At 32.9% G+C, this 13,423-nt stretch overlaps 1 protein-coding gene across 1 annotated transcript in view; it reads left to right on the forward strand.

Moving 5' to 3' along the window:
• FER (fer (fps/fes related) tyrosine kinase) overlaps positions 1 to 13,423 on the forward strand; it is a 382,708-nt gene that overhangs the window by 180,592 nt on the left and 188,693 nt on the right. The window contains exon 13 of the mRNA XM_004678363.2: positions 9,544 to 9,666. Within this exon, the coding sequence (XP_004678420.1) occupies positions 9,544 to 9,666 (123 nt within the window). The remainder of the gene's footprint in view (positions 1 to 9,543; positions 9,667 to 13,423) is intronic.

The following is a 13,423-nucleotide window of genomic DNA, read 5'->3' on the forward strand; positions in this document are numbered from 1 at the left end:
TTATTATTATTATTATTATTATTATTATTTTCTCACCTGGTCCATTATACTCCTATGAGTGAAACCATCCAGAATTTTTCCTTTGCTTTCTGCTTTAAGAAAATAGGTATTTTTAAATATTGCAAGTGAAAAGTAATTTCCATAGATTGAAATTTAATTTTTTTAAAGATTTATTTATACATACAGAACTGGGGTACAAGCCAGGGGTATGGGGACAGTGAGAGGCTTCACCAGAGACAGAGTGGGGAGCAGAACAGGTAGATCTACGAAAGTACACTGCTGAGGGGAGCAGCAGGTGGGTCAGGAGAGGTCTGCCATGCCAGGTGGATCACCTCCGGAGCGGGGATCAAATTTTCACTGAAAAGGCTGTGGCTATCTTGCAGTGCTACACACTAACCCGTTGAGCCACCAAGGAGGCCAGATTGAAGTTTAATGTATAATGTGTAAAAATTTAAAATACTTAAGGTTCATTTTGGATGTTCAAGATATTTCAAATTAAAATGAAAAAACATGATTATCATATATTTTCTTGAGAAACTTAATAATGATATTATTATGCTTTGGAAATTAGCTCTCAAAGTTGCTTTCAAAAATACAGTGCAATGAGAGATTTTTAAGAACTTTTTACTAAATAGTGATTATGAAAGTCATTAATGAATGGCACGTGCTAGTTGAATTGGTTTTATGATTCCTTTATATTTTCCCACCTTTTTGTACAGGCAGTTGCTTATTGGCATTAATAATGAATTAATAGTTTCCTGCAGGGAAACTATAGATCTGAGGCATACACAAGTATCAGAGGGAGAGGGGCAGATCAAATTAGGGGAGAGAAGAGCATAAGGGACTATGGTGAGGGGTGATGTGGTGGTGGGAGATTTATAGAAACTATACCTGAGTAGGGAAACAAAGCATTGTATGATTATGAACATCAATATAAGAAAACACAGTTTAATTAAAAAAATGAATTAGTAAAAATTAATGAAAACATTTGAAAATGATGTATTTGCATTCCATATTCAAATACTACCTTATTTATTGAAACTACTTTTTATGTTTTCCTTCTTTAATATGAATTAAAGAAATGAAGAATAGCCTCAAATTTTGTTTAAGTTTACACACTAAGAGATATTTAATACTGTTGAAAAATAGAGAAATGATTCCTCTATTAGTTGTTTTGACACCATCATTTCAAATGGCATCCATTTCCACGTCTTTGCCTACAGGATTTCAGCTTTATAGTCCGGGAATCAGAATGATCATAACAAAGAAAAAGTTCGAAATATTAACATTAGATGAACCTCAGGGAGTTTTAGGTAACTAGTTATATATATTATATCACATGCATATATATCTTATATATATTATATGCCACAGATACAGTTTTCTGCATATGTGGTGTTACATAGTTATACATAATACATATACAGTATACATAGATATTATGTGTTTTAGGTAACATATATTACTTTATATAACAAAGTTATATGTTATATAACTTTGGGTAAAATGTCATGTACTATAGAAGTAACCATTTATTTATTTTTTAAAGATTTATTTATTTATGCATACAAGAACTGGAGTATAGATCATAAGTGTGTGGGTGAGAGGATTCACCATAAACAGAGTGGGGAGCAAAAAAGGCAGTGAAATACACTGCTGAAGGCAGCAGTAGGTGGGACTGGAGAGGTCTGTCCAGAGATGTGGTTCTCCTCCCTGGCTGCAGTGGCTGTGGATAGCTTCATAGTGCTGTGCTTTTAAACTGTGTTCCATCAGGAAGGGCCCTAACCATTTCAGACTTTTAGGAAAAGAAAGGCATAATATTTTATGTCATTTCTTATGGAATATTAAGAAATAAAGTAAATGAGTAAATTAAATGAAAGCAAAATAAACCATTAGGTTTGAAAATTAATTGTCGTTAGTACAGGGGAGTAGGCGGGGTGGTAACCAAGAGCAAGGATCTGATAGGTTGGTGGTACTTTTGCCTGGACAATTGGTAGTGGATATGGTGTGATACACACATTTACTGAGATGAGGAACTCTATAGACCCCTAACCAACTTACATAATGTAAATCGATGTATCTCAATTCAGAATGAAAGTATACAGTTCAGTTCATTTATTATAGTTATTTCTAGAAATTTTATTTTAACTTAAAGTGGATGCTGTTCAGATGAGTTAAAATGAATAAGTCCATGCACATGCTGGTGGGAGAACTATGGATCCTTGCTTTTAGGGGAATAAGTAAAAACCTGTCCAAAAATTAGTAATGTCAGAAAATAAACAATTTCATTTAAAAAGTTTAAGTACTAATCGTAATTTCCACTTTTTAATTTTGCATAATATTCTAACTTCAACCTGATAACCACATGAGTCTTTTCTCATACATCAACTTCCTGCTTGTACTTTTGTCTCATTCCTAAATTCCCTTGAAGATTCCTTTATTATTTGTATTTCTTTTAAATGAGAGTGCTTAAATAGCATTTCCTTTTGCAAACTGCAGCCTATTTATAAAATATAATATGAACTATAGAAGGAAAGATCATAGGTGAATATAATACAGCTTTATTGATCACACATGGTTTTATTTTTTAGCAATTTTGCCTTTTTCCACACATATCTAGGATGGCTATTTTTGTTATATACATGCAAACTTCTTTTAAATGTGGTCTGAATAGCCTTTCATGCTGTGGACATTATGACCAATCAAGATTCTTACATTTTTAAATACTCTTAACAATTAAATTTGTTATTTTAACTAGTTAAAACCAAAATAACTATACTTTTTATTAGATACTGGACATGTTAATTTCATAAAGTCATATGTATTAAGCACACATAAAGAGTATCAGAAGCTCGGTGTAATTCTAGTATTTTTTACTGACTCATTTCATATTTACTAGTGTGTATATGATTCTTGTGGTAAAATTATGTTTAGAGTTTGTACCTAAAACTTTTTTTGTGTTGTCACTGTTGGTATGTTTTCATAGAGATTTAGCTAGATTTGTTCAATTCAAAAGTAAATATATCATTACATCCTTACCTTTGTCTATGGTAAAATAAAAATACATGCAATAAAACAAAAATGTACTATAGAGTATTTTTATGCTGTTATTAATCGGAAAGTGGCAATTTATATTTCCTTGACACTGATTTGCTAAATAGCCATTTTTTATTTTTGCAAAATATCCTGTTATGCAGTGTGTAAGGAGGTGAAATTAAAAAATGATGTGATCTACCTCAGTGAGCTAAAAACCTAGAGGTGAAATTTAGTAGAATCTGTGCAAAGTAATATTAATTATGAAGAATTAAGGGGATTAATCAAAAAAATTCAAATTAACATATGGTGATAAACTAAAAATAACAGCATTTTAAAATAAAACTTAGGTTGGGGGCCTCCCTGGTGGCGCAGCGGGTTAAAGCACAGCACTGAGAATCTAAAGCCGCTCCGCATGAGTTCGATTCCCGCCTGCCCCGGAGGTGACCACATGGTGTGGCAGACCTCTCCTGACCCACCCGCTGCTCCCCTCAGCAGTGTACTTCATCAGTCTTCCTGTTCTGCTCCACTCTCTGTCTCTGGTGAAATCTCTCACCACCCCTGAGCCTCTGGCCTGTACCCCAGTTCTGTATGCACAAATAAATAAATCTTAAAAAAAAAAAAAAAAAAAAAACTTAGGAAAATACACTATTACCACAGAAATAGAAATTTGGTTAATGTATAAAATTGACTAGCTCATCATATTAAATCATTAACTCATTTCATAGATACTTTATTACAGTAAAACTTGCATACATTTCTTTAGAAATGGCAGAGCAATAATATGAATATGGAAATAAAATAAAGATTAAATTTCATTAGAATTATAGTAAAGGTTAAATATATAATCCTCTAATGTCAGTAACTAGTGATAGTATATGTAACTATTGATAAGTCAGTAGTTAATAAAGGTAAATAAAGGGTAAATAAAAATCATCTTTTAATCATAAGTCATTTGGTACAAAACATTTGAATTTTTATGTTTTATTGCTTTAGGTCATTAACTAGTAACAGATATTTGTTGGATAACAGTCATGTATTAAGTTTTACTTTAGCCTATTGGAGTTAGTCTCATATACCAGGTCAGTTTATTTTGATTTGTTGTCACATGCTCTATGGTCTTTGAACATCCTTTGCAACTCATAGTGTGGGTATTAAGGAAGACTAAATGAAAGCAAGGTGAAGGCTAAAACTTGTTTAGATGATGTCAATTTCAGTTTTGTGGCATTATCAATGTATGCTTAGATTATTTAAACTACTGCAACCATTTTAAAGACTCACTGAAGTAAATATGCAAACATTATGATATATTATTTTCTGTGCCTCTGATATATTGTTGAGACTTCTTACTCAACAATTAAAAAAAAAGCCATTCTAAAAACTTTACTAATTTTCAGGAAATATGGAATGAGTAATTTTAAGGTTCAGAGATATAATAGTGGAACCTCCGTTTGAAGGAGAGCCTCACAATCATTTATAACTTATACATGCCATATATGAGTACACACTTTAGTAATTACTGTAAAGTAGATACATGTTACAATGAAGATTTTAAATAGCATACGCATGGAAACAAAGTTTGAGAAAACACCTAGAGATTGAAAAAATGTTAACTGGAGATAAACGTTAAGTCAAATAAAGGTATACTATAATTTTTCAAATATTAATTCCCCAAATCCCCAAGAATATTTCTGTGTAACTATTCAGTGTGTTGATTTTATTTGAGAAAGCTAAAGTTGGTTATGCTTTATAATTTTGAGAAGAATTTTTACCAAAAAGAATATTAACCTTTGGTTTTTATTTAGCCTTTACATCTCTGTTTCAGAAATGATTTGTTTTACTGTTTCATTTTCTTAAACCAGTTTGTCACCAATTTTTTTCCAAGACATCTACTCAGGCTTTTTTTTTTTTTTTTTTTTCCAATTTATTATTTCTTGGATCCCATTCTCATTTTGTGTCCTTATTTTGTTCTGTCTGGCTTCCTTTAATATTAATAATCATCCAAAAATACTTATAGCAACAAAATCTGATTTTTTGATGTGTTTTTCCTCTATATGCATTGGATTGTCTCATCATGTTATTTTTAAAGTTATGTAAAAATATTTTGATATATTTTAATGAAGTAACCTAGGTCTTCAACATTGTATTGAAGTATACCTGATTACAGGTATAGGATAGCATCCTTTAGGTATTGTTACTAGACTACACCCACATCTAAGGACCCACAGTCCTCCTCCATTGTACGCCTTCCTCATTTTGTTCTAAACCTCCTAGTTCCTTCCCCTATGGTACCCAAAACTCTCATACTGAAACACTTAAATACGAATCACTATTTATGTAAGCCTAACCTCATATGTATGAGCTACAAGAAACTTAAAAGAAGTGTACATGGTCAAATTTAATATTTGGAATTTGGAATTATATAACAACTTCTCAAAAATTTTAGTGAATTCTTTCTTTTTCCGGATTATGTTTATTGAGGTTAAGATGGTTTACATTGTATCTTTGTGAGTTACAGTTTAAAATTCTAGTATTTATTTTTACAATATGCCCACCGCCAGTGCCCCAATAGTCTACCACTATGTTCCAATGGATTCATCATCCCCTACTCCCACCCTGTCAAATCCCGCTCTTATTGCCTTTGTTTCTTTAGCAGATACTAAGTGCTTACTATTGGTTTGGTTTTGACTGACCCCTTAGTAATGTTTCTCTATATTCCACACATAAGGGAGATTATCTGGTCTTTTATCTTTCTCCTTCTGACTTATTTCACTTAGCATTATCCTCTACAGTTCTTTCCATGTTGCCTTTTTTATAGCTGAGTAGTTTTGTTGTGTGTGTCGGATGTGTGCGCATGTGTGCATGCCCACATTTTTCTTATACACTCCTCTCTCTCTGAGCCCTTAGAATGTTTCTGTAATTTAGCTATTGTGATTAGGGGCTGCATTGAATACAAGAATATATAGTCCCCTTCAAATTAGTGTTTTTGTATTCTTTGTGTTGATACTTAGGGGTGGAATTACTGGGTCATGTGGTAGGTCTATTTTCAATGTACTGAAGCCTCCATACTATATTTTATAGGGGCTCCACTAGTCTACTTTCCTCCAGTCAGTGTAGAAGAGCTTCTTTTTACCACATCCTCATAAATACTTCTTGTTTCTTGACTTTTTAATGTGAACTATTCTCAGAGGTATAAGTTGGTATCTCATTGTGGTTTTGATTTGTGCTCCCCTGATGACAAGTGATAATGAGCATTTTCATGTGCCTTTTGACTTTTCCGCATGTGTGTTTTGGTGAACCAGATGCTGTTTAGCTGTTCCTCCCCCCCCCCCGCCCCTTCCCCCACTTTTGATGGGTTGCTTTCTTTTTGTTGATTTGCATGTATTCTTTATATATTTTGAATATCAGCCCTTTTGGATGTGTTATGTACAGATATTTTATCCTATTTAATAGGCTGTCTTTTTGTTTCACTGATAGTTATTTCGTTGTGCAGATGTTTTTTACTTTGTTGTAATACCATTTTTTTGTATTTGCTTTTGCTTCTTTTAAAGCAAATTCCCAAAGATAAAGTCCCAAAGATGTTTCTGAAATGAATATTATGGATTTTTTTGCCTACTTTTTCTTCAATGTGATTTATGGTTTTGGTTCTTAATCCTTAAGAACCCATGACCTTAATCCTTATTGAGTTAACTTTTGTTAAGGTGTGAAATGGTTATCTAGTCTCATTCTTTTGCCTGTGTTTGTTCAGTTTTCCCAGCATCACCTATATCTCAGGTGTAGACTCTTGGCTCCTTTGTCATAGATAAACTGCATATTTGCAGTTTATTTCTGAGCTCTCATTTCTATTCTATTTGTCTGTTTTTATTTCAGTGCCATATTATGATTGTACTATTATTTTTTTTTAAGATTTATTTATTTGTACATACAGAACTGGGGTACAGGCCAGAGACTCAGGGGCAGTGAGAGACTTCACCAGAGACAGAGTGGGGAGCAGAACAGGCAGATCAACAAAGTACACTGCTGAGGGGAGCAGCAGGCCGGTCAGGAGAGGTCTGCCACGCCATGTGGTCACCTCTGGGGCAGGCAGGGATCGAACTCATGCGGAAGTGGCTTTAGCTTTTCAGTGCAGTGCTTTAACCCGCTGCGCCACCAGGGAGGGCCCGTGATTGTACTATTTTTGACCTTTTAGCGCTTTAGCTAAACTTTATAAGCATACAGTTTAAGCATTGCTTTTAGATTTGTCATTTTAATTCTCCATCTTTAAGAAAGTGAGTTGATAGGGTTTGTATAGTGTTAGGATTCTTACAGCTACATTGTTATCAGAGTGATTGCTAAAAAAATATAATTGCTGGCCCTCCCTGGTGGTGGCGCAGCGGGTTGGGACGCAGCATTGCAAGTCACAGGCACTTCAGTGCGAGTTCGGTCCCCAGCCCAGGAGGTGATCCACATGGTGTGGCAGACCTCTCCTGGCCTGCCTGCTGCTCCCCTCAGCCGTGTACTTCGTCGATCTGCCTGCTCTGCTCCCCGCTCTGTCTCTGGTGAGGCCTCTCACTGCCCCCATACCTGACTTGTACCCAGGAATAGGAATAAATAAATATACCTTTTTAAAAAATATATAATTGCTAAGAATCATTTTGTCTTAGTCTATAAAGTAAGCTCTGTTTCTTTTATTCTTCATTGTATCAGTCCAGTATGATTACAATGTCAATGACAGAAAATTCAGTTGAAAACTAGATATATGCTTAAATTCAATGTCATCATTTTATTCACTACTCTAGATTTATATTAAAGTTTTATTAAAACATGACACTAGTTGCCAATTTGAAATTTTATTCTGTGAGAATGTCCTCCGATGAGTAACTTTTTATTGAACATTGTACTTTGGTGGCTTGAGTTCCGGTGAGTTACAGGTTATCCAGTATTCATTTCTAAGTTATCTTGTGTAAAGTTATCTTGAGTGTGTACATTGTGCCATAATGAACAAAGAAGTTTCAAATGATTTTTTGTTTCATCACTGACTAAATAGACGTGAGAGAACTTGCTTAGTTTATTGCACAAATAACAACAGATTAATATCTGCAGAGTAAAATATTCTTGAGTGTTATCACTAATATATCATAGTAGATCTGACTGCTACATCCAAAAATTCTTTTTTAAAAAGACTTACTTATTTATGCATACAGAACTGGATATGGCCAGAGGTACAAGGGCAGTGAGAGGATTTACTAGAGAGATTGGGGAGCAGAACAGGTGGATTGATGAAGTACACCGTTGAGGGGAGCAATGGGCAAGACAAAAGAGGTCTGCTGCTCCATATGAGTCACCTCCCTGGCCCCAGATTTAATTAACACTGAAGCGCACTAGCTTCCACAGTATTGTGTTTTAATCCATTGCACCACAAGGGAGGGCACTTAAACCCAAAAATTCTTTAGGTAATTTATTAATAACTGCTCTAAACTAATTGTCATAAACTTCTCTGAGTTGAAGAAAGCTAGAGCATAATTTTCTCATTTAATAAAATAGAACTATTATTTGAATTAAAATATTATAAATAAATTCAATTCTGATAATTTTTTTCTATACTAAGGAAAAGGAGCAGTGAGTGTTTTATCATTTAGTTGGGAAATTACTATTCCAGTAATGTGAATTTTATAAAAATCTAGATAATATTGGAAGTTTTTATTTCTTAAATACTATGTTTTCCTAAAATGTAGCACATTCACATCTGTATTTATACATATAAACTGTATATACATATGCGAGCTTTTGATACCAGAGGGATACCAAAGGATATGAAATCAAAGTAAACTCGCAACTGATAAAATCTTGATGAAAGAATAAGTGAATAACCCCTGTATAAAAAAATAGTTAATACTTGTTGATAAGTAGGAAATGATGATCCTTAGAATTAATTTTTTTAAGTCAATGATCAGCCCATCAATCATTTGCACTATTTCTGTGCCTTTATAGATGAAGTGGAGAAATGAAGTGAATGCATGACACCTGACAGCACTAGGCACTTAAGGCATGGAATACTACTCTTAAAATATTTATTATTATATTGGATATGCTTTCTCAAAATTTTGACATTATTTTTGATATGGAAAGTTATGTCAAGTAGAATATATGTAAACATATGTAAATCTGTTTCTTTTTCCATAATTCAAATGTTTCCCACTTTATTTCTTTTGTTTATGATTTTAGCAAAATACATACCATGTCTGTATGTTAATTTTTCTTAATTTTTTGAACAATTTCAATTACATTTAGTCACTATAGAAATAATTTCTCTGACTTAAGTTTATTTACAAAAGCTTCTTATATTTTTTTGTGCATTAGAATTGCATTTTTAAATATATTAACCATTTGAAATTATATAGTTGAGTAGTGGTAGGTGTGTTTACATTGTTATGCAGCAATAGTTTTTCTTAATGGAATATAATGTTGTTGAATGAAGTCTTGCTGAGGGAATGTCTTCATGTTTATTCTATTTTATTGTTCTTTCTCCAGAATCTGTATCGATTTGAAGGCACTGGCTTTTCAAATATCCCTCAACTTATAGATCATCACTATACAACAAAACAAGTCATCACTAAGAAATCAGGTGTAGTTTTGCTAAATCCTATTCCAAAGGTAGGTGTGTGTGTGTGTGTATACAAAAACTATATGTAATTTGTTGTTGTTTTAAAGAATATTCTGAGTTAATATTTTCCACAATAGGCAAAATTCTTAAATCTTTCATGGAAGTTTGGAAATACTAATAAAATTGAACCATGGAATTTCCATCATTTCTTTTAGATAGATTACTATTTTATTCAGTACTTGCTAGGCTATAAATAACTTGGCATTTTTTCTCCTCATTTTTTATTTTTAAAGATAAGGCTTATTTGTGGAGGAGTCCATGATGTAGAACCAGAGAAAATATCCAGTAGTTATGAGTAAAGTAGCATTTTCTTTTTGGATATTAAGTTTGCAATAAATATATTATAAAACATTGAAAATTTGAGAAGCCGAACTACTTTTGAAATGAAGGGCAGTTAGTATTAGTCATAACTTCCTTTCTGTGGAACCAGTTTTCTTGGTAAAAGATTGTAATTTTTACCTTTGTGCTCTATTGTAGGACACACTGCTTTCAGTGCTTTAAAAGATTTGTGAAAGTTTTTTTTTTAAAAAGATTTATTTATTTGTGCATACAGAACTGGGGTACAGGCCAGAGACTCAGGGGTGGCGAAAGACTTCACTAGAGACAGAGTGGGGAGCAGAACAGGCAGATCAACGAAGTACACTGCTGAGGGGAACAGCGGGCGGTCATGAGAGGTCTGCCAAGCCATGTGGTCACCTCCAGGGCAGGTGGGAATCGAACTCATGCAGAAGTGGTTTCAGCTTCTTAGTGCAGTGCTTTAACCTGCTGCGCCACCAGGGAGGGCCGAGTTGTGAAAGTTTTTAAATGGGTAGGAGGGCGATTTGTGTTCGCAAGGAAAAACCTGTGGGCCTAGGCATAAATGGAAAAATGGAGCTAGCTTAGCGTATGAATACTTTTATCATTTCAGGCATTGGGTTGAGTTGGCAAGAATTATTTCCTTTGGGGACCGTTGGCTATAACAATAGTGTAGAAATAGGATACCATTAGTTCTGGTATGTGAATGTTGGCTGATTTGATTTTATGTAAGGATAATTTTTAATATGAAGCAAGCATTTTTCCTAACACACTAAAATATAGACATTTAAAAAATACTGCTGTTTTCCTTTATTAATTTTGAACATAATATTTTTGTTTGTACTTGAATATCAGTCCGTCTTTCATGAGAGGCTGAACTTTTATATTCCTCATAGGGAACATCTTGACAATCACTAGCTAAATACCAATCCTGTGAATAAGGAATTGATCTTTTTGCAGTTTTCTAGAATGATGAGATTGGCTCATTCTTTGTTAATATTTTTCTATTTATTCTTCCTCTTTTAATTACAAAAAATTCTGTGGTTCCTCTTTAGTTTGAACAGATCACCTGTCATATTTTTTTATCTAGGTTAAAAAAATAAATCCTTTTCATCAAGATAATAAATGTGATTGTTTTTCATAATTTTAAGAGCTCTTTTCTTTAGTAAAGGTGATCTTTTCTCATAGCTCTATTTACTCTCTCTATATAAATGACTTGAATTTTGATATTTCAGCCTCAGATTTATGTCTTTCCCAAAGCTAAGATTTTTCAACTTCTTGCTATAAAATGAGTTTATCTCCTTGAACTTTTAAAATGTATTTTTTCTTTCTTAGTAAATGATATCATCATATACTCAGATACACATATCAAATGTAGAGGCTCTCTTATATCTTTTCTTATTATTTTCCTCCTATCACTTCAAATGACTAGAGTTTCATATACTTAATTGCCATTGGGAAACTATGATTTTCAATTCCAGTATCTCCCAGTAGTAAAAAAAATTCTGTTCAGTCAGGATACTTTTTACCCATAGTAGGTTAAGATGATATGCAGTTGGTTTTCAGAAAAATTGCTATCAGGCTTCCCAAGTCAACCAAACATTTGCATTGTCTTCCTGCTAAGCAAGGTTTATATTGAGAGACAAAAGATTAAAGAGGCACATAAAAGTACATTCCTGGACTTTAGTAGGAATATATTATTTCAAATAAATCTATAACTTTCCATATATAAAAAATTTCGACAAAATGAGCCTAGACAAACAGAATAGATTATCTGACTGTAATATAGCCCACAATTTTCTTTTTCCCAAGTTCCCAACACTGGCCGGTGGAGCTGATTATCTCATTATTTTCAAGCACTAGCTATGAAAATTACTGTAAACTGAAAGATATAGAATATTAAGGAGTAACTGTCATTGTTTTATGAGGTAGGAATTTAATGTTTATCTGTATGACTATTAACCTAATCTAAAGTACTGATATTTAAACTATGCCTATAAACTCATATTATTGTAAATATTGTTATACACCTGATTTAAAGAACCATGCTATTTTTTAAAAAGAAAATCACAATGCAGGGGTTGTAAAATTTAGATAATTATGAATGGAGGACATTTCATATAGATTTTGCTTTGGCAATATTATCTGTTCTGCATCTTCCTTTAAAAAGTTATTTTATATTCTCGTGATTGGAATATACTTCTTGATTTGATTTGTGTACGGAGTTAATGTCTTTGACTATATAATATCTAATTTCCATCTTGCCAGACTTTATTTGTAGCTTATAAAGAATACTATTTCAGTTTTGATGTAATTTCTAACTACGTGCTTCCTCTCTTCCCACTTATTTCTTTCATACCCATGAAAATGTAAGTATATCACTATAATGTGTAGCTGAGGGATGTAATGGCCAAAGCAATTGCTGTTTTATCTCAGAGGTACAGAAAACTAGATGATTTAAATTTAGAGAAATATTTAACCTTTTTTTATAAAGCTAGTGAATGCCTCAGCTAGTCACATCCACTGATTGGTTTCTCCTGCATTGCCCCTGCTAGTCAGTATAAAGTTATGTGTTGAAAAACATTGTCATAAAAAATGTTATCCTGTCATCATCTGTATGTGAACTTGGCTTGTTTTGTTTTTTACTTAGTTTCTGTTGAAGTAATTTGTCATCAGAGAGGTATTTTCTGACTACCAAATGTAAAATAATACCTCACTTTCTTATTTCATCACTTGAATATCTTAATTTCTCTTGAAGGTTGTATTTATATATCACATTAGGTAATTTCTTTCTCCCCCAGTGAAAATGTAAGTTTAGGTACGGCCAGAATTGTACTTACTCGAGTACAGCTATATCCCCGCACTTAGAACAGTGCTGGCTCAGAATAGGTAGTTAACAAGTATTTGTGAAAAATTTAATTCTTTGATAGCTGCTAGGTACTTCCTGAGGTTTTTATATGTATTAATCTCATTGGCCTTTATTATTTCTATGAAATAAATATTTGCTGTCTCATAAAATATTGAGTTATAACTCCATCCAATATAATGAAAGAGGAATGATAGCTTAAAATCAAAAAAGATTTGGTTAGACAAGATAATACAACTAATAAGAAGCAAAACTAGGATTTGAGCCGGTGTTCTTAAAGCTGTTTAGATTGTAGTGTCTAGACTTTATAGACTAAAATAATCTGTTTACTTTAAGGAAGATAGATGTGAATTTAAGGAAAGAAACTCATTTTTTAATATATGTAGCCTCTTCATTTTATTATTTTATATAAAGAGATTCCTTTTCCTTAATACCCATGATCCTTCATCATTTAACACTGTTATTAAAATGAATTAAATTTTTAATACTTTCGGAAGATGGCGGCAGAGTAAAGATGCCGAGAACACCGCGTCCAAGCCTGCATAGGAATTGAGGACTGAAAACAGACTATAGACTCACTTACTACA

Source organism: Condylura cristata, unplaced genomic scaffold (genome assembly GCF_000260355.1).
Source record: "Condylura cristata isolate star-nosed mole 26May11 unplaced genomic scaffold, ConCri1.0 scaffold00007, whole genome shotgun sequence".
NCBI classification, from domain to species: Eukaryota; Metazoa; Chordata; class Mammalia; order Eulipotyphla; family Talpidae; genus Condylura; species Condylura cristata.